General features: G+C 47.0%; 1 protein-coding gene across 1 annotated transcript in view; it reads left to right on the top strand.

Annotated features, from left to right (window-relative positions):
• Window positions 1-19,194, top strand: part of LOC142480740 (neural-cadherin-like) — a 149,530-nt gene that overhangs the window by 40,582 nt on the left and 89,754 nt on the right. The window contains exons 6-9 of the mRNA XM_075582702.1: window positions 3,429-3,678; window positions 5,597-5,739; window positions 10,603-10,775; window positions 12,925-13,093. Of these exons, the coding sequence (XP_075438817.1) occupies window positions 3,429-3,678; window positions 5,597-5,739; window positions 10,603-10,775; window positions 12,925-13,093 (735 nt within the window). The remainder of the gene's footprint in view (window positions 1-3,428; window positions 3,679-5,596; window positions 5,740-10,602; window positions 10,776-12,924; window positions 13,094-19,194) is intronic.

Below are 19,194 nucleotides of genomic sequence, written 5' to 3'. Positions count from 1 at the left end.
TATATATATATATATATATATATATATATATATATATATATATATATATATATAAAATGACATAGTCCTAGAATATTAGGCAGCTGTCTGTCAGATTTAAGGCAGAATGTGCAAAAAAGGGAAAAAATTATCCATTCCACAGATTCACATTTGCTGAGACTGTGGGATAGAAACTCCAGGCCAGAGTTTACAGTGGTTCTGGGTTTCACTCACCTGCTCTCCTAATTGAGGAAGAGGAATATATTGCCGTTAGTTTGGCTGCCCTCTCTCTTGAAGCCTGGAGGCTGGGAGGAAACTGCTGCTCCCCAGGATCCAGTTCGGGGTAGACGGCCTCCTCACGTATTACAGTACCTGAGGATCTATGGTGACGCTGTCCCCATCTTACAGTTAAGGACTCAATGCTATATATGTGTGTTATTTAAAGTTGGTAATTGGCTTACCCAGCCAACATTGCAGATAGGGATATGCATGTGAATTCAGACTAATGGAGAAATAAACCACTGAAGGTTGAGGGCTTATTGCCCCTTGTGTGTATACACATGTTTGTCCCCATTTTCTACAAATGAAACCCTAGAAGACTGTGTTGCCAAGAGCCACATATGGTGGAGATTGCGGGCAGACACTGAAAGGTCTGTGGGTTTGAGAGTAAAACATGAGGATTTAAAATGGCCGCCCGGCCAAAGTAAAGTGCAGAGTCTGCGAGTGAAGTCTGTCCCACTATGTATTACCAGTTGTGCTTACAGCATACAAAGAGAATGTGTGAAGTATTGATGCATTAGCACCCAGAGGTCAGTATATGAAGATATGTTACGGCCCTAAACCCAAGCATAAAATCTAACTTTTTGCTGAAGAAAGTGAAAATGGCACTTAGCAAGTGCTGAGTGTAAAGTCTGCCCCGTTGGGTATGAAAAGATTGCTGTGCTGTGTAAGGTTTTACGATGATGATGACAACTACTCGTATGTGGCCCCAGGAAGAGAGCTGTACCTGCAGATGAATTTATTATGCTGGGCCTGTCATGAACTAGGTCACATGGAAGACGTGTGTCCCCAAAATTTCAAATACAAACAGCTGAAAAATCAAGCAACGCCTCGTAAGCGCAAACAAGATGTGTAAGCTGGTAACAGTGAGTATATGCCCAGTGATACTGATATCTCAGGAGCTAATAAAGCCATGAAAAAGAAAAGTGTTTCTCAACCCAAAGAGGAAGGGACCGAAACACTTGGTGAGCCTGCGATGTCCGGACAATGTGCGTCAGAAAGGTGCAGAGATGTGCTGCTGGCCGGAGTGATGGGTGGAGTCAGCATAGGAAAGGCCGCAAAAGAAAAGGTGGAGCGAAGGGAAGCTGAATCCTTGATCCAGGATAAAGAGGTCTTAATTTCTGACCCCCAAACTGCCCGCCATGATTATGAAGTGACATAGTCCCAGAATATTAGGCACGTGTCTGTCTGATTTAAGGCAGAAAGTGCAAAAAAGGAAAAAATTATCCATTCCACAGTTTCACATTTGTTGAGACTGTGGGATGGAAACTCCAGGCAGAGTTTACAATGGTTCTGGTTTTCACTTACCTGCTCTCCTAATTGAGGAAGAGTAATATATTGCAGTTAGTTCACTCTCTCTCTTAGAGCCTGGAGGCTGGGAGGAAACTGCTGCTCCCCAGGATCCAGTTCTGGGTTGACGGCCCCCTCGTGTATTGCAGCACCTGAGGATCTATTGGGACACTGTCCCCATCTGACAGTTAAGGACTCAATGTTATCTCTGTGTGTTATTTGAAGTTGGTAACTGGCTTACCCAGCCAACATTGCAGATAGGGATATGCATGTGAGTTAGACTCCTGACAGGAGTGGATGTTTGTTTTTATGATTTTGTTTGTTCTTAAAGTGACGGTGTTTAAAAATGTTTAGTGTCACTAATGGAGAAATAAACCACTGAAGGTTGAGGGCTGAGTGCTCCTTATGTATATGCACATGTTTGCCCCCCTTTTATACAAATTAAACCCTAGAAGACTGTGTCGGGAAGAGCCTGGGCAAATGGCAGCGCTACATAAAGGGAGTACATGTATACTCGTACTTTTCAGAACTGGATAACTTTACACCAAATGTATGCCAGTTGAGCATTATCTTCAAAATCCAATATGTGTTTTTGTTTTATATAAATCAGTTGTGTAGTATTAGATAAACATTAATGCATTATTTAAAAAAAAAAACACTTATTATGCTCTTTTTAATGAGTTTAGTGTATTAAGATTCCTTGGATTGCTACAGCAACCATTTAGAAAATCACAGCACTTCCTCTTTTTAAATAAAAGCTGCTGATGCATGCTTAGTCCTACATGCTCTCCACATTCCCCACTGTCCCTTTCATCCATGTATTGCCCTGTCTGTTTATTTACTATTCCCTCTGCAATTACCTCTCTACCTCATCTGCCTTACATGGCAATCTTCGGATTTTCAAACCTGCGTTAAACTCATGGAATCTCTGAAAATCAGTATTACTGACCTGAGGAAGAGAGGAGAACTCTCAAAAACTTGTCTTATAATATCTATTATTAGTCCAAATAAAAAAGGTATCACCTAATACTGAAGAACTCGTTTGAAATAGGCAGACATATTGGGTGCCCGCGGAAGTGGGATCTTTCCCGATTGACCATGGGAGAACAGATCGATTGGCAGCTTTGATAATTACATAGCATTAAAGGTATAGAACTGCAGCATTTATTAAAACAACCCCCTCAAAAATGGCAAGGGGGAACGTCCCATTATGGTAGTGATAAGTGAACCAGCATTTGATTCCGTTTGTGCTCTTGAAACGTGGGGAAATTGGGGACGTGTATGCAAGTTACTGGGATGTTCCACTCAAATTGCTGAACCGATAGTAGATCTAGAGCATGGAATATTCTTATCTTTACTCTCTGCTCTGCAGGAAGGGATTGAAATTCCTTGTCATTTATATCCTGTGGTCTTCTCTAAGTAGGGTGACCAGACGTCCCGTTTTTAGATCTGTGTCCCGACTTTTTGGGCCACTTTCCCGGTTTTCTATCGGAGCCAGACAGACATGCGCAATCGGCACTTGCTGACTACGCATGCACGATCGACACTTGCCTGCCATAGTGCACATGCATGATGGGCGCGTGCCTGCCGCACATACGCTTGTGCGACTGACAAGCTCCAATCGCGCATGCGCAGTCGTCAAGTGCCGATTGTGCATGTATGGTTGACAAGTGCCAATCGCGCATAAGCAACTGGCAAGCACTCATCGCGCATGCGCAGTCGGCACTCACCGTTTGCAGATGGCGATCACGACTGCGCATGCGCAACATTTGTCCCGGTTTTTGCCGGGACAAATATAGCCATACTATCTCTAAGGGATTTTGGGGTAAATGTCACCATGAATGTGCTATGTTACAGGTTCCTGTTCCTTTGTTTATTAGTTATGGCACAAGACTGTGACTCTGGATCCAACGCTGAGATTTCCTACTTCATTCAGAGCTCTGACTTCTCCATCACGCCTCAGGGAGTCATCCATTCCAGCCAGCGGCTCAACTACGAACGCGCCAACCATGTGTACGAGTTTGTGGTCATAGCTGTGGACAAGGGAATCTCACCCCAGACGGGAACTGCATCTGTGCGCTTTCGCATGACCAATATCAACGATGAGGCCCCTGTGTTCTCCCAATCTGTGTAAGAATTGTAATACACGGTTCTAATACAATACGTCAGGGATTTAGCCTGTACTGATGCAAAGTGGCAGCCTATATTAGAAATAACAAGAAAACAATGCTGTATTTAACCCTTTTCGGTGCTGAAGGTGTTAACAATTATGGGAATATTGTATGTATACCATGTTGTCCGTACACAGCTGTCACCCCCACAATTTGTCACTTTCACAATTCTACATAAACTTTTCCTTTAGAATTAGCATCCCGATATTTCTGTTTTGTTCGGAGTAAGTTCTCTGCTTATACAACCAGCAGAAATGTAACCATTGTGCACTTTATCTTTACAATTTCTTACTAATACTTGTGTCACTTTCTTACTTGATGCAAATGCTACTCTGTACCCAATCCACTTGTGTAGTGCGTCATTTCCCAGATATCCCTAGATTTCCTCGTATTCCTCCTTATCGCTGATACTGCTTCATGCTTCAAATAGAGCTATTACCGGGGGGCGGGGGGTATTCCAATTTTTTTACTTCATGTTTCTCCATTCAAGCTCCTGGTGGACTGGCAGAAATAAAATGGCGCAGTGTGAAAAAGACTTGAGGACTGCTTCCCTCAAAGGATTTCTTTTCTCTCTTTTTTTGTATAGATGCTGGGCTTCATTATACAGCGTGGCCTGTTTGTTATAAGCTAATAGATAATCAGCATCATTTTACAGCTCAGCGTTTTTGATATCAACACATTATTAATTCTCACACACACAGCTCCCCTCTCTGTCTCCATCTCTCGCCTCCTCTCTCTCTCTATACCTCTCTCCCCCGTCTCTTCTGCCCCTTACATACCCCCTATCTCTTTATACCACACTCCCTCTCTCACCCTTCCCCCTCTCTCTTGCCTTTTCCCCACTCCCTCCCCTCCTCTCTCCTCTCAATCTTCCTTCACCCTCTTTCTCTATACCGCTCTTTCCCTTTCACTCTCCTGATCCTATCTCTCACCCACTCTCTACACTCTCTCACACACACTGCCCCCTCTCTGACACACACACACCCTCCCTCACAAACACACTTCCTCCCTCTCACAAACACTCTTCCCTCCTCTCTCACACACACACGTCACCCCCCCCCCTCTCTCTCTCACACACTCTTCCCCCTCTCTCTCTCTCACATACACACTAGGGTGACCAGACGTCCCGATTTAGACGGGATAGTCCTGGTTCTTCTGACTTTTTCATGCTCTCTTCCGGTGTTCTCTCCCGCTGGCGAGCGCCGACTGCACATGCGCAAAGAGCATTTGCCGACCGCGCATGTGCGATCGGCATTTGCCGGTTGCTCTTGCGCATTCGCAATCGGAAAGCTCCGTTCACGCATGCACAGTCAACATGTGTCGATTGCGCATGCGCATGGGCAGCCTGGAAGTTCCGATCGCGCATGTGCAGTTGGCAAGTGCTCTTTGCGCATGTGCTGTCAGCGAGCGTCAACTACGCATGCGTGAGATTTGTCCCGGTTTTTGCCGGGACAAATCTTGTCACCCTAACACACATACAGACACACACACACTCCCCCCTCTCTCACACACAGACACACACTTACCCCTCTCTTTTACCTTCTGCTCTGGCACCATCTCTCTGAGCGTGGTGCCCTGTGCTGCCGGCTCTGCTACTCCGCATGGTGCATAGCGCTATGAATTGCTGGGCTTGATATTTCATTTCTTAGCGGCTGTCAATCACTGCCGAGCACTGAATAATTTTGCCCCACAAACCGCAGCGCTCCCCATGTGCAGAGAACAGAGGTCAATCTGCTCTGGTTCTCCGTAATTCGTTTTAAGGAAGTGATATCTGTCAGATTCATGGCTCCGCTTGCATCTAAGCCTTCTTTACTCTGCCAGCCTATTGCTTACCTGTATCTTGCTGCCGATCACATTGTTGTGGATGTCTTCTCCAGGTATAACACTTTCCTCTCAGAAGATGCTGGGCCTAATACATTGGTGGCTACTGTCCACGCCAAGGATCCAGATGGCGATGGAGTGTCTTACTTTATTGTTGGAGGGAACGAGGAGGGTAACTTTGAATTGGAGAGCCAGAAAGGTACCTCACTGTAATCATTTGTACATTTGTAAAGATGGAGAATATAGAGCAATGTATTGCAGGCCCATCTAGCAGCAAAATAAACAATATACAATACATTGGAAAACAATATATTGAACCTCCCTCACCAAACTCCTATTCTGTTAATTTATTTAAAATGCACCTTTTTGAGAATGTAAACTTTGAATAAGCCCTTTTGTCTCTACTTGCTCCAAATGTAGAGTGTACCACTCAGTGGACCCAGTGACATATAAGACACATGCACCAAAAACATTTTTTTGTAAGCTCCACGGGGGAGTGACTGTGTCTGCAAAAATGTTTCTGTAAAGCGCTACACAAGAACAAACAATTATTAAAGAGAGAAAGAGAAAATAACCTTTATAGTGTAGAATATTGACCAAAGTTTGACTGCAACGCAGAATAAGAAACTCACTCACAAAAAAACAAATATTCTATCAGCATATTATACTGAGCCTACAACGGAGATCAAATGGTCTCTTGGCTCTAGAGTCCTAATGAGCGTTGATGTGGGCTCATGGTGTCTTGGCTACTTGGGACAAGTTGGACTTTTTATTACTCAGACTGGAGGGTAAATTACAGAGAGCAGTACCTGAGTAATTAAGGATCAATAAGAGACGGAAGTACAATCTTCATTTTATTTCCTTTGTGAGATATTTTCATTGTAAGACAACAGTATACTGTATGTCATTTTGTTTTCTTTTATATGTAGCCAGGTCTTCCCTTGCCCCTTACCTCCGCTGCAGCGGGTGACATGCGGCGGGGGTGTAAGCCGGCGATGGACTCGCCGGAGGCTCTGATGGCTCCCGGTTAAGGGTGCCGCCATGTTGGAAGTGTGGGCGCACGCGCAGAGGTTTGCACATGCGCAGACGGAGCCCAGCAGCCATTACCCCTTAGCGCATGCGCAGTACATTAGGCGCACAAGGCGGCTATAGGGAAGGTGCTCCGCGGGGACTACAACCCCCAGCAGCCACTGGGGCTGCCGAACACATGGTCTCACACAGCCAATGGGGCTGACGCAATCCCCTGCGGTCAGATAGATACATTTGGCGCGTCTATGACCACGCCAGTCGGAGCTGGGATGCCATCACTGTAGGATGTATGTGTGCAGGGGTCTGTGACTCCTGCACTAGGCCAGATACCCCCTTAGGCCCCAGCTAGGCCCCGTCGCCTGTCTAGCTTGTGGTTGCTGCAGGGACAGGCCCATAGACAGGGACACTGCCCCTGTAGAATTGAAAGTGAGGGACACAGTCAGGACGCGGCTGCATCCTGATTACAGGTGGTCTGGGACCAGACACCTACAACAAAGAGACTATCTTCATGGTGGAACACTCCAACCGGATACCACCCCAAACGGTGGCGGACTTTTAGCGGACGACTTCATCGCTGGATCAGTGGATCCCATCTATCTTGTTGTCGGCGCGCCCGGGTGCTGGAGCACCCGGCAGGTACCTAACTACACCAAGTGCACCAACCTTACACCTAATCTAGTGGACAGCGCTGTTTCAGACATTGGGGTGGGTGTGGGACTCTGAGGGCACGGTGTTGGGAACATGGTGGGGGGTTACGGCCGTGCGAGGCCTGGAGGGTAGCTGTACCTTATTAGCGTTCGATAGTAACGGTTATGATATATCTGATATAAGTGTTGTTAGTAAAAGCTGTTATTCCATACTGTGTGTGATTATTGGTTCCTGTGAGGGGCTCCTCCCACTATGTTGGGATCCCTCGCAGGTGGAGGCGCTGCACCAAGACGTTAATTATATCACCCCAGGCTCCCCGTGGCGGAGGCTTAGGCCCTTTGTGAGCCAACAGGTAACGGCAGCACCGGTAGCCTTCTTGTTTAGGGGGAAACAGGGCTACATAAATATTTCACACTAGCTGATATACCCGGCGTTGCCTGGGATAGAATTTGAATGCTCCACCTCTCTCTCCACCCACCCCTATCTCTGCTCCCCCTCTCTCTCTCTGCTCCCCCTCTCTCTTCCCCCCTCACTCTCCCCATTGCCCTCTCTCTTTCCCCCTTCCCCCTCCCCTTCCCCTTTCGCCCCCATTGACAGCAGTTGGGCCCCCCTGCACATGAATGCGGCCCTCCCGCGTTCACAGCTGGGGACCCCCTCGTTCACAGCTTTGGCCCCCCGCCCTTCACACCCCCCCCCTTCACATTGGTGAATTCCCCCCCCCCTTGACAGGTCTGTGGCCCCTCCCCCCATTAACAGTTCGCCCCCCCCCCCTTCACAGCTCTCTTTCCCCTCCCCCTTCACAGCTGTGTCCCCTCCGCATAGAGATGTGCGATTCCCCCCCCCCTTGACAACTCCATTCCCCCTCCCATTGACAGCTTTGTACTCCCCCCCTTCGGTGAGGGGCTGCCCCCCCTTCACATGTCCAATTCCCCCCCCCCCTTCAGAGTTCACTGGGTGGGTTATCTCAACCCCCTGCATGTCTTCCCCCCTGCATGTTTACCCCCCCCCTTGCTTCCCTCCTCTCTGTCCCCCATACCTGATGCGCCGGCGTAGGCTGCGGAGGGGAGGCAGCGGAGGAGAGCCAGCGATGCGGGTTTTAGGAGGGCGGCTGTAGGGGAGGCGGCAGAGTGGTGGAGATGCGGGGGTCCGGTGGCGGCCCGTGTGTGAGGCGGGCGGCTGGAGGGGGGAGGAGAGGCAGTGGTGCGGGTGGACGCATGCGCTGGCATAGGCTGTGGAGGGGAGGCAGAGGAGGGGAGCCAGCGGTGCGGGTGTGAGATGGGCAGCTGGAGGGGGGAGGGGAGGCAGCGGTGCGGGTGGACACATGCGCTGGCAGAGGCTGCGGAGGGGAGGCAGCGGAGGGGAGCAAGGGGTGCGGGTGTGAGGCGGGTGGCTGTAAGGAAGGCGGCGGGCTGGCGGTGATACGGGGGTCCGGCGGCGGTCCGGGTGTGAGGCGGCGGCACGCGTTGTGTGGAGCCTGTGAGGGTGAGGGCGTGTGTGTTTGTCTTTCTGACGTCACCCTACCCCGCAGGCCAATCACAGCATGAGCCCCGGCAACCAAACTTTCAGTTTTATATATATAGATTTGATTTATTTTCAATATTGGAATATACTGTACTGTATTTCACATCTCCAATATTGGAGTTTATACTGTGAACTAGAGTTTATATATTACACATGACCCTGTACTTTGCACTATATAATATTCCCATAATACTTGTATGTATGCATAACATGTGTTTGTACATTTGTTTTACTTCACATACCATAACCCGAGCACTTAGTTTTTTTTAATACATTATATTTATTCATTTTGACTAGAGAAAAAGTGCTTTTGGAACAGATTTTTTTAATATCTTTTGCCTGTACTGCAGTGATTTTCGACTGTACCTTTTTGGTAATCTACCAATCCAAAGAAAGCAGCTTGTAGTTTTCAGGTTTTTGGGAATCATATAAAAGGAGTTAGGGTTTATCGCATGGGGCGCAAATGAACGCACAGCCCTATACCATAAATGATTAAACACATGTAGCAGAGTCCCCCTCCTTTCCTCAGATGAGGGGCAACTGCTCAGCTGTTTAGCCGGGCTGCATAGCTCCGCGCGATCGGGAAGAAGTGGCGGTGGCCATTTCGGACCTGGCACACATGTGCAGTGGCGGCCAGAGCGGCGGCCATCTTGAAATGGCTCTGAAAGCAACTAGAGACCCAGCATGCTTTGCAGGAAAAGGCGCGAACGGCCATCTTGGGACTCAGGATATCCTCCGCGGGATCAGGAAAGATAGTCAGTGCTGACGGAGGCGCCAAGGAGGAAAGTAGTGTCCAGGGAGCAGTAGACCCTGGACTAGGCCCAGACCTTGCCCCCTAGGCCCCAGTTAGGCCCTGAGTCAGCTATAGCAGAGTATTGTAGGGAAGGCCCCAGATAGGGACCCTTCCCCTTAGCATTATAGTAGCACTACTGCGCCGGTAGACGGACATCCACGCGGCGACCTGCGTGGACAAGAGCTGCCCGTGGCTGCTGAGAAGAGGAATCCTCCGGCTGGAGGCTTCACCACGGACCGCGCCCTGGATAAGGTGTGAGGGGAGTTGTGTTGGAGGCCCCGCTGCGTGGGACCTGATCCATCCTCTTCCTCTTATTATTCCCTGGACGGGCCTGTGACCAAGAAGGTACCTACGTTCACCGACACATCACAGGGGGGTAACACTAACTCACACTTCGGTGGGATTGCTTGGGCGGACATCGAGTTTATAGGTGCCCAGGCACCCTCAGTACTTTGGGGAAACTACTCAGGGTGTTGCATTATTGTACGTTATTGTGTTGTTGCATTATACAGTGTGTAGTAAAGACGATATATATATATATATATATAATGCATGAAATCACCAATAAGGTGATAAAAGAAGACAGCACTCAGCAGGTAAAGTCCAAATAAACTGTATTCAGAGTATTCACACAAATTCCAACGTTTCGACCCTCATCAATGGATCTTTCTCAGGGGGGTGTGTTGTCTTCTTTTATCACCTTGCTGGTAATTTCATGCATTATTCATCTTTATGGGCTAAGCACCGCTCTTATACCTACACACCTAGGAGTGCCAGTGACCGCTTTTGTGTGTGCTGGGATCCTTCATAGGTGGAGGCGCTGCACTAAAAGAGAGAGAGCTCACCCAGGCTCTCAGAAGCGGAGACTCAGACCTCCTGTGAGCGTTCAGGTAACAGCAGCACGCGTAGTCGCCCGCGGTTTCCCTTAGGCATAGGGAAAGCGTTACACACATGTTAAGCATGGTAAGGAATACGTTACATTTCTGAGTGCTTTCAGTCTATGGCAATAGAAACATATTTTGCTGAGCTCATTTCTTACATGAACAACATGATTCTTTATCCCTCCGTTAGGTATCTTAAGACTCCGTAGAACTCATCTGCCACGGCTGGTAGGACCTCAGTACATGTTAAATGTCTCTGCAGTGGATGACAATTCCTCTGGTGGCCCCTCACCTTTAACCAGCTTCACGCAAGTGATTGTGGGAATAAATGACGTGAATAATAATAAGCCTGTCTTCAGAGAGGTGAGCTCAATTTCCAGGCTTTTAACCTGCAGGTTTTGGGTAGTTGGTATGGATAAACATCATTCGTTAGACCAAAGGGGTCATTCTATGTTTTCCAAAGTGGACTTTTTCAGTAACAAATTACCAGGCCACTTTGTACGTTAGGGTGGGGGAGGGGGGGGTTCGGGAGGAGGGGGAGCGCAAAAATAATCTCCTCCCTGCACTGGTGCACTGACCCATATACTCTTCCCTTGCACACCCTTTCCCAGATCACATTGCACGTTTAAAACTACCAACCTCCAAACCCTCCTCCTTCTATGCCACTTATGATCTAGACAAGGGGTAGCCAGTTCTCAGGAGTCACCAACAGGTCAGACTTTCAGGATATCCCTGCTTCAGCATAGGTGGCTCAATCAGTGGCTCAGTCAGAATGATGCTGATGCAGGGATTTCCCTAATACCTGACGTGGTGTTGGCTCTTGAGGACTAAAGTTGGCCACCCCTGATCTAGACCCTAAGTCCACAGACTTGGAAAGTCACAACTCTCAGCCTTCAATAAAGATGCTACTGTATCTTGTTGGTCTTTGACCCATCCCCTTTCGCAACTTTGAATCTAATTTTTTTTTTTAGTCTCTGGCCAATTCTTCTTTTTTAATTTTGCATATAAATGATTTGCAGGCCTTTTATGGAAGCTTGTGTAACCCTCCCTTCCCGGCTTCTGGAGAGATTACATCGGTGAACTGTGTTTGACCCGTTAGTATGGGTTACCTTGATTCAGGGTGCTGGATTCAGGCAGCTGGTCGATGAGGTAGCAAGGATGGATAATAATGGGCGTCAGGAACTTTTTTAATGTAACAATCTTTTAATCAAGTCCCCAGACACGGGGACCGCTCCCACGCATATGACAACGTTCTACTGGTTTTAAAACAGACGTACATAAATACGGTGATTCCATTAGTGCCATCTCTGAACACTCACATGGAGGTGTGTAGACATAGTTGCTTCACTTGTGTGGCCCTCCTTTGGTGCTTCGGGATCATTATCGGTATTACCCCAGTTACACTAGGCTCATACAGGAATCCTGGTTGATCCTTTGCATGTGACCACAATACCTTTGGCCTGTTTGATAACTGCCACTGCAGACTGAGAGGCAGATTAATGTGGATCCGCGGTTCGAGCCGATCCTCGACACCTGTGAGCCCTGTTTTTCTGAGGTCCACTGTGGCATGCCGTTTTTCTATCTTTTAGATATGTTGGACTCCATTAGCCTTCTTCTGGGATCCTAACTTACAGGGGCACTGGCCCTATCTACAACATAATACAGCGGGGAGGGGTGGGGGGGGCTGGTCTGCGCTATTACTACATCCCTATCTACTCTCCCTGAGGCTCCTCTCCTCTTGACCTCTGGGGAACCTGAACTTTCAGACCCTTCCCCCTATCTTATATATCCCTTCTGACATCAGTAGTCCCATGACAACACAGGGTGGTGCCCAGCAAACACTATCCCACTATTAACTCCTCACAGCAAACTGGTAACCCTATTGAGGAGGGGTTACACTTGTTTCTATGATGGGTGTGCAAGGCGCTATTATGGTTTCCCAACATGGACATTTAGCATCACAAAGGTGAAAAACATGACGCAATATGGCTTGTTTTATGAGGTCCCAACTTTAAATGAAGAGGATTAAGTTAATGGGATTAATGTGACTATGTAATTAGGCAGTGTGCAATATTTAGCGGCTCCTAGAACTATGTTTTCCAATGATCAGATTTGCCGCGTTAACTGGCATTGACTTGACTGGTGGTTAACGCTGAATTGGGAGGCAACGCTCTGCATTGGCGCTTAGTGAATCTCCCCCTGTGTCACACAACAGAAAATACACATCCTTACTAACATTTCTGGCAATTGGATCTCACTTCCTGAATTAGTGCCGCGTTTTAACTTGTTTGTCATATCCCTATATAGGTTTTCGTTCTAAAATGTATCCACTATTTTCCGAATGTAGCTATTGCTAAATATAGACCTGTGCCTGCATGTATAACTGGATATTTTTGCATAGGTTTAAAAATAAGGATATTTTTCTATCACCAACCCACTGCTCTTTACATATCCAAAATAAATTGACTCTTGAGTCACCCAGCTGACAGATTTCTCTATTTTTACCCCTCAGTGTGCTCATTATAGTGAGAGCACCTGGGTTTTAGAGAACCAGCCTCCGTGTACCTTTGTCCTTCAAGTAGAAGCCTATGATGCAGACATGGGCCTTAATGGAGAAGTGAAGTATGGGATGATGCACAGAGAAGGAGCTATCCCAGTATTCAGCATTGATGTAGACACAGGTAAGGGATGCCAGTCTCTTGTATGGCTTCATGAGGAAACCACATGGGGGGGGGGGGGCAGATCATCAATATTAAACCTTACATTACTTTTCAATAATAGAGAGAGATATCAAGATACACAAGAGTTTAAACCAATGAGAGAGGGTTGCTGGCTTTTTTGTTAGTGAAGGGGTTAAAGGCACCGTCACGCCTTAGTGAACTAATGTAAATGATCGATTCAATGGGATTAATGTAACTAATGGACACATTTTTTTTTAAATCACACAGGCATAGTTATTATGATATAATTTTCTTTAGTCCCGTATGTATTAAGAAATATGAAGCCATAAGGCACCCAAAGGCTGCGTAAGACCATTCAGTCTCATACTCTTCTCAGTGTTCATCAATGATCTTCCCACAGCTTGTCAGGGAGCTTCAATACACATGTATGCAGATGACACAATCCTATATGCACACAGCCATAGCCTCTCTGACCTTCAACACATACTTCAGTCTGACATTTTCAGACTCGAAAACTGGATTTCCCAAAACAAACTGTTTTTAAACACTGACAAGACTGTAACAATGGTATTTGGGACCAAGGCTACATTTTTAAAGCTTCCAGCGACTGAGCTCCAGATTAGAACCAACACTAACACCACCCTAACTCCTGTTACTAGTTTTAAATACCTGGGCTTATGGTTTGACTCCCACTTAACATTCGGGATGCACATTGATACCCTGACAACCAAGACCTATGCCAAACTAGGGGTACTTTACAGGAACAAATCCTCCCTAAGTCTCCTGGTCAGAAAACGTATCGCACAGCAGATGCTAATACCAATTATTGACTATGGAGACATAGTATATGGCTCAGCACCTCAAACCCAGCTTAGCAAACTTAACACCCTCTACAATTCAATTTGTCGTTTTGTTCTCCAATGCAACAATAACACACATCACTTCGAAATGCTCAAAGAACTAGATTGGTCAACACTAGAGTCTAGGCGCAAAGTTCACCTTTCCTGTCTTGCCTTTAAATTCTTCATGGGCAAGCTACCCAGCTACCTGAACAAGCTCCTCACCCCTACCACATGCAGCATCTATCACCTGAGATCAGACTCCAAAAGACTGTTCATGGTCCCAAGGCTCAACAAAGTATCCGGCCGTTCCTCCTTCTCTTACCGTGCACCCCAAAACTGGAACAACCTACCAGAGACTCTTACATCCACCACCAGTCTAAGTTCTTTCAAATCTAAGGCTGTCACACATTTTAATCTGGTCTGTAACTGTTTCATACGCCCATAATACAAATTATCTTTAACTGTGCATGACAGTATGCTTTCCCTCTGACAGTATGCTTTTCCTCTGACAGTATGCTTTTACTCAGACAGTATGCTTTCCCTCAGACAGTATGCTTTTACTCAGACAGTATGCTTTTACTCAGACAGTATGCTTTCCCTCAGACAGTATGCTTTTCATCAGACAGTATGCTTTTCCTCTTACAGTATGCTTTTCCTCTTACAGTATGCTTTCCCTCAGACAGTATGCTTTTCCTCGGACAGTATGCTTTCCCTCGGACAGTATGCTTTCCCTCGGACAGTATGCTTTCCCTCAGACAGTATGCTTTTCCTCGGACAGTATGCTTTCCCTCGAACAGTATGCTTTCCCTCGGACAGTATGCTTTTCCTCAGGCATGCTTTTCCTCAGACAGTACTGTATGCTTTACCCCAGACAGTATGCGTTCCCTCAGACAGTTTGCTTTTCCTCAGACAGTATGCTTTCCCTCAGGCAGTATGCTTTCCCTCAGACTGTATGCTTTTCCTCAAACAGTATGCTTTCCCTCAGACAGTATGCTTTTCCTCAGACAGTATGCTTTCCCTCAGACAGTATGCTTTTCCTCAGACAGTATGCTTTTCCTCACAGTATGCTTTCCCTCAGACATTATGCTTTTCCTCAGACAGTATGCTTTTCCTCACACAGTATACTTTTCTTCAGACGGTATACTTTTCCTCTGACGGTATGCTGTCCCTCTGACAGTATGCTTTCCCTCTGACAGTATGCTTTTCCTCAGTCAGTATGCTTTCCCTCAGACAGTATGCTTTCCCTCAGACAGTATGCTTTCCCTCAGACAGTATACTTTTCCTCAGACAGTATACTTTTCCTCAGATAGTATGCTTTTCCTCAGACAGTATGCTTTGCCTCAGACAGTATGCTTTGCCTCAGACAGTATGCTTTGCCTCAGACAGTATGCTTTTCCTCAGACAGTATGCTTTGCCTCAGACAGTATGCTTTGCCTCAGACAGTATGCTTTTACTCAGACAGTATGCTTTCCCTCAGACAGTATGCTTTTACTCAGACAGTATGCTTTCCCTCAGACACTATGCTTTTCATCAGACAGTATGCTTTTCATCAGACAGTATGCTTTTCATCAGACAGTATGCTTTTCATCAGACAGTATGCTTTTCATCAGACAGTATGCTTTTCCTCTTACAGTATGCTTTCCCTCAGACAGTATGCTTTTCCTCGGACAGTATGCTTTCCCTCGGACAGTATGCTTTCCCTCTGACAGTATGCTTTCCCTCAGACAGTATGCTTTTCCTCGGACAGTATGCTTTCCCTCGAACAGTATGCTTTCCCTCGGACAGTATGCTTTTCCTCAGGCATGCTTTTCCTCAGACAGTATGCGTTCCCTCAGACAGTATGCTTTTCCTCAGACAGTATGCTTTCCCTCAGGCAGTATGCTTTCCCTCGGACAGTATGCTTTTCCTCGGACAGTATGCTTTCCCTCGGACAGTATGCTTTCCCTCAGACAGTATGCTTTTCCTCGGACAGTATGCTTTCCCTCGGACAGTATGCTTTCCCTCGAACAGTATGCTTTCCCTCGGACAGTATGCTTTTCCTCAGACAGTATGCGTTCCCTCAGACAGTATGCTTTTCCTCAGACAGTATGCTTTCCCTCTGACAGTATGCTTTCCCTCTGACAGTATGCTTTCCCTCAGACAGTATGCTTTTCCTCAGTCAGTATGCTTTTTCTCAGACAGTATGCTTTCCCTCAGACAGTATGCTTTCCCTCAGACACTATGCTTTGCCTCAGTCAGTATGCTTTTCCTCAGACAGTATGCTTTTTCTCAGACAGTATGCTTTTCCTCAGACAGTATGCTTTGCCTCAGACAGTATGCTTTGCCTCAGACAGTATGCTTTTCCTCAGACAGTATGCTTTTCCTCAGACAGTATGCTTTTCCTCAGACAGTATGCTTTGCCTCAGACAGTATGCTTTGCCTCAGACAGTATGCTTTGCCTCAGACAGTATGCTTTCCCTCAGGCAGTATACTTTTCCTCAGGCAGTATGCTTTCCCTCAGACAGTATGCTTTCCCTCAGACAGTATGCTTTCCCTCAGACAGTATGCTTTCCCTCAGACAGTATGCTTTTCCTCTGACGGTATGCTTTTCCTCTGACGGTATGCTGTCCCTCTGACGGTATGCTTTCCCTCTGACAGTATGCTTTCCCTCTGACAGTATGCTTTTCCTCAGTCAGTATGCTTTCCCTCAGACAGTATGCTTTCCCTCAGACAGTATGCTTTTCCTCAGACAGTATGCTTTCCCTCAGACAGTATACTTTTCCTCAGACAGTATGCTTTCCCTCAGACAGTATGCTTTTCCTCTGACGGTATGCTGTCCCTCTGACAGTATGCTTTCCCTCTGACAGTATGCTTTCCCTCTGACAGTATGCTTTTCCTCAGTCAGTATGCTTTCCCTCAGACAGTATGCTTTCCCTCAGACAGTATGCTTTCCCTCAGACAGTATGCTTTTCCTCTGACAGTATGCTTTGCCTCAGACAGTATGCTTTGCCTCAGACAGTATGCTTTCCCTCAGACAGTATGCTTTGCCTCAGACAGTATGCTTTGCCTCAGACAGTATGCTTTGCCTCAGACAGTATGCTTTGCCTCAGACAGTATGCTTTGCCTCAGACAGTATGCTTTGCCTCAGTCAGTATGCTTTCCCTCAGACAGTATGCTTTCCCTCAGTCAGTATGCTTTGCCTCAGACAGTATGCTTTCCCTCAGACAGTATGCTTTCCCTCAGACAGTATGCTTTGCCTCAGACAGTATGCTTTTCCTCAGTCAGTATGCTTTGCCTCAGTCAGTATGCTTTTCCTCAGGCAGTATGCTTTCCCTCAGACAGTATGCTTTCCCTCAGACAGTATGCTTTGCCTCAGACAGTATGCTTTTCCTCAGACAGTATGCTTTTCCTCAGACAGTATGCTTTGCCTCAGACAGTATGCTTTCCCTCAGACAGTATGCTTTGCCTCAGTCAGTATGCTTTGCCTCAGACAGTATGCTTTCCCTCAGACAGTATGCTTTGCCTCAGACAGTATGCTTTTCCTCAGACAGTATGCTTTTCCTCAGACAGTATGCTTTGCCTCAGACAGTATGCTTTCCCTCAGACAGTATGCTTTGCCTCAGACAGTATGCTTTGCCTCAGACAGTATGCTTTGCCTCAGACAGTATGCTTTGCCTCAGACAGTATGCTTTGCCTCAGACAGTATGCTTTTCCTCAGACAGTGGGCCTCATGCAGTAAGCGACGATTATGTGAAATCGGCAAGCTTATCGATTAGTCATGTTATTGGCGTTTTTCCCTCTCCGTATGCAGTAAGTGCCGAATACATTCAAAATCAACCCGAAAACAAATCCGCCCACTCTCACGATGATGAGCCGATCACACACAGGTGTATCGGCGTGCGTGGCGGGGTGCTGTTAGGTTGCACAATCACAAATCTTGCTGAATCAGGCGAAACAAGCATGTTTTTGATTGCGCGCCATATTTAAAGGCAACGTGTACTGCTAATCATTCTCTGTGTTGTTGGGAGTGAGAGAGAGAGAGAGACGCACAGAGCTGGACGATTGAACATTTGCATATTGACTGAGAGACTTGTTGTGTATTGGGTGAGCTTTGTCCTTTGTTGTTTTGTTTACATCTTTGTCTTGTTTTATATGTGGAAGTGGGTCGTGTGATTGCCTGTACATTTCTTGTCTGTTTTTTGTGAGTGCTGGAAGTATGCCCGCAAAGCGTGGGAAGAGTGATGCTGGTGGGAGTGGGAGTGCTACTCGTGGGAGTACGCGTCGGAGTGAACGTACTGTTCAGGGGAGTGATGTTGCTGGTGCACCGAGTGGTGTTGCTGGGAGTGGGAGTGCTGTTGCTGGGAGTGGGAGTGCTGTTGCTGGGAGTGGGAGTGCTGTTGCTGGGAGTGGGAGTGCTGTTGCTGGGAATGGGAGTGCTGTTGCTGGGAGTGGGAGTGCTGTTGCTGGGAGTGGGAGTGCTGTTGCTGGGAGTGGGAGTGCTGTTGCTGGGAGTGGGAGTGCTGTTGCTGGGAGTGGGAGTGCTGTTGCTGGGAGTGGGAGTGCTGGTGCTAGGAGTGTGAGTGCTGGTGCTAGGAGTGTGAGTGCTGGTGCTAGGAGTGTGAGTGCTGGTGCTAGGAGTGGGAGTGCTGGTGCTAGGAGTGGGAGTGCTGGTGCTAGGAGTGGGAGTGCTGGTGCTAGGAGTGGGAGTGCTGGTGCTGGGAGTGCTGCTGGTGGCGCAGTTGCTGATGGGGTGGATGGTGGTGGCGTGCTTGCTGGTGGCCAGCTTTTGGAGGCTCTTCCATTGGAAGAAGGAGAGTCCAGTCAGCACCAGCCAAGCTCTGACCCTAAACCTGCTCGGAAAAAACGTGTGGAGAAGCCACGTAATCCTCGCTTCAATGACCAGGAAAATAGGGCTCTTGTCACTGGCATTCTGGAGCACTATGACAGTATATATGGACATTTAGTAGGTAAGTGTAACTTTACATTTATTATTCAAATACATGTGATCCTAGGTCATCTGAGTTTTGTTCATATGCAAATATGGGTACACAATATCTTTCTATGTTCATTAGTGTGGAAACACAGCTTTTTATCATGCCTTACAAGGACAAATAAACACAGGCGGTCAATTTGCCAGAACTGCATACAATATGAATGCAACCTTGCTTACATGTATAGGTTTAGTAGTGAATGCTCATGTGCTGCACATATTACACATAAAACAGCATGTTTGCTATCACTTGGAACAGCTAGCAGTGTAGGAAACTGGTGCTTATATTA

The sequence above is a fragment of the Ascaphus truei genome, chromosome 2, assembly GCF_040206685.1.
Source record: "Ascaphus truei isolate aAscTru1 chromosome 2, aAscTru1.hap1, whole genome shotgun sequence".
NCBI classification, from domain to species: Eukaryota; Metazoa; Chordata; class Amphibia; order Anura; family Ascaphidae; genus Ascaphus; species Ascaphus truei.
This window is presented reverse-complemented; position numbering and strand designations above follow the sequence as displayed.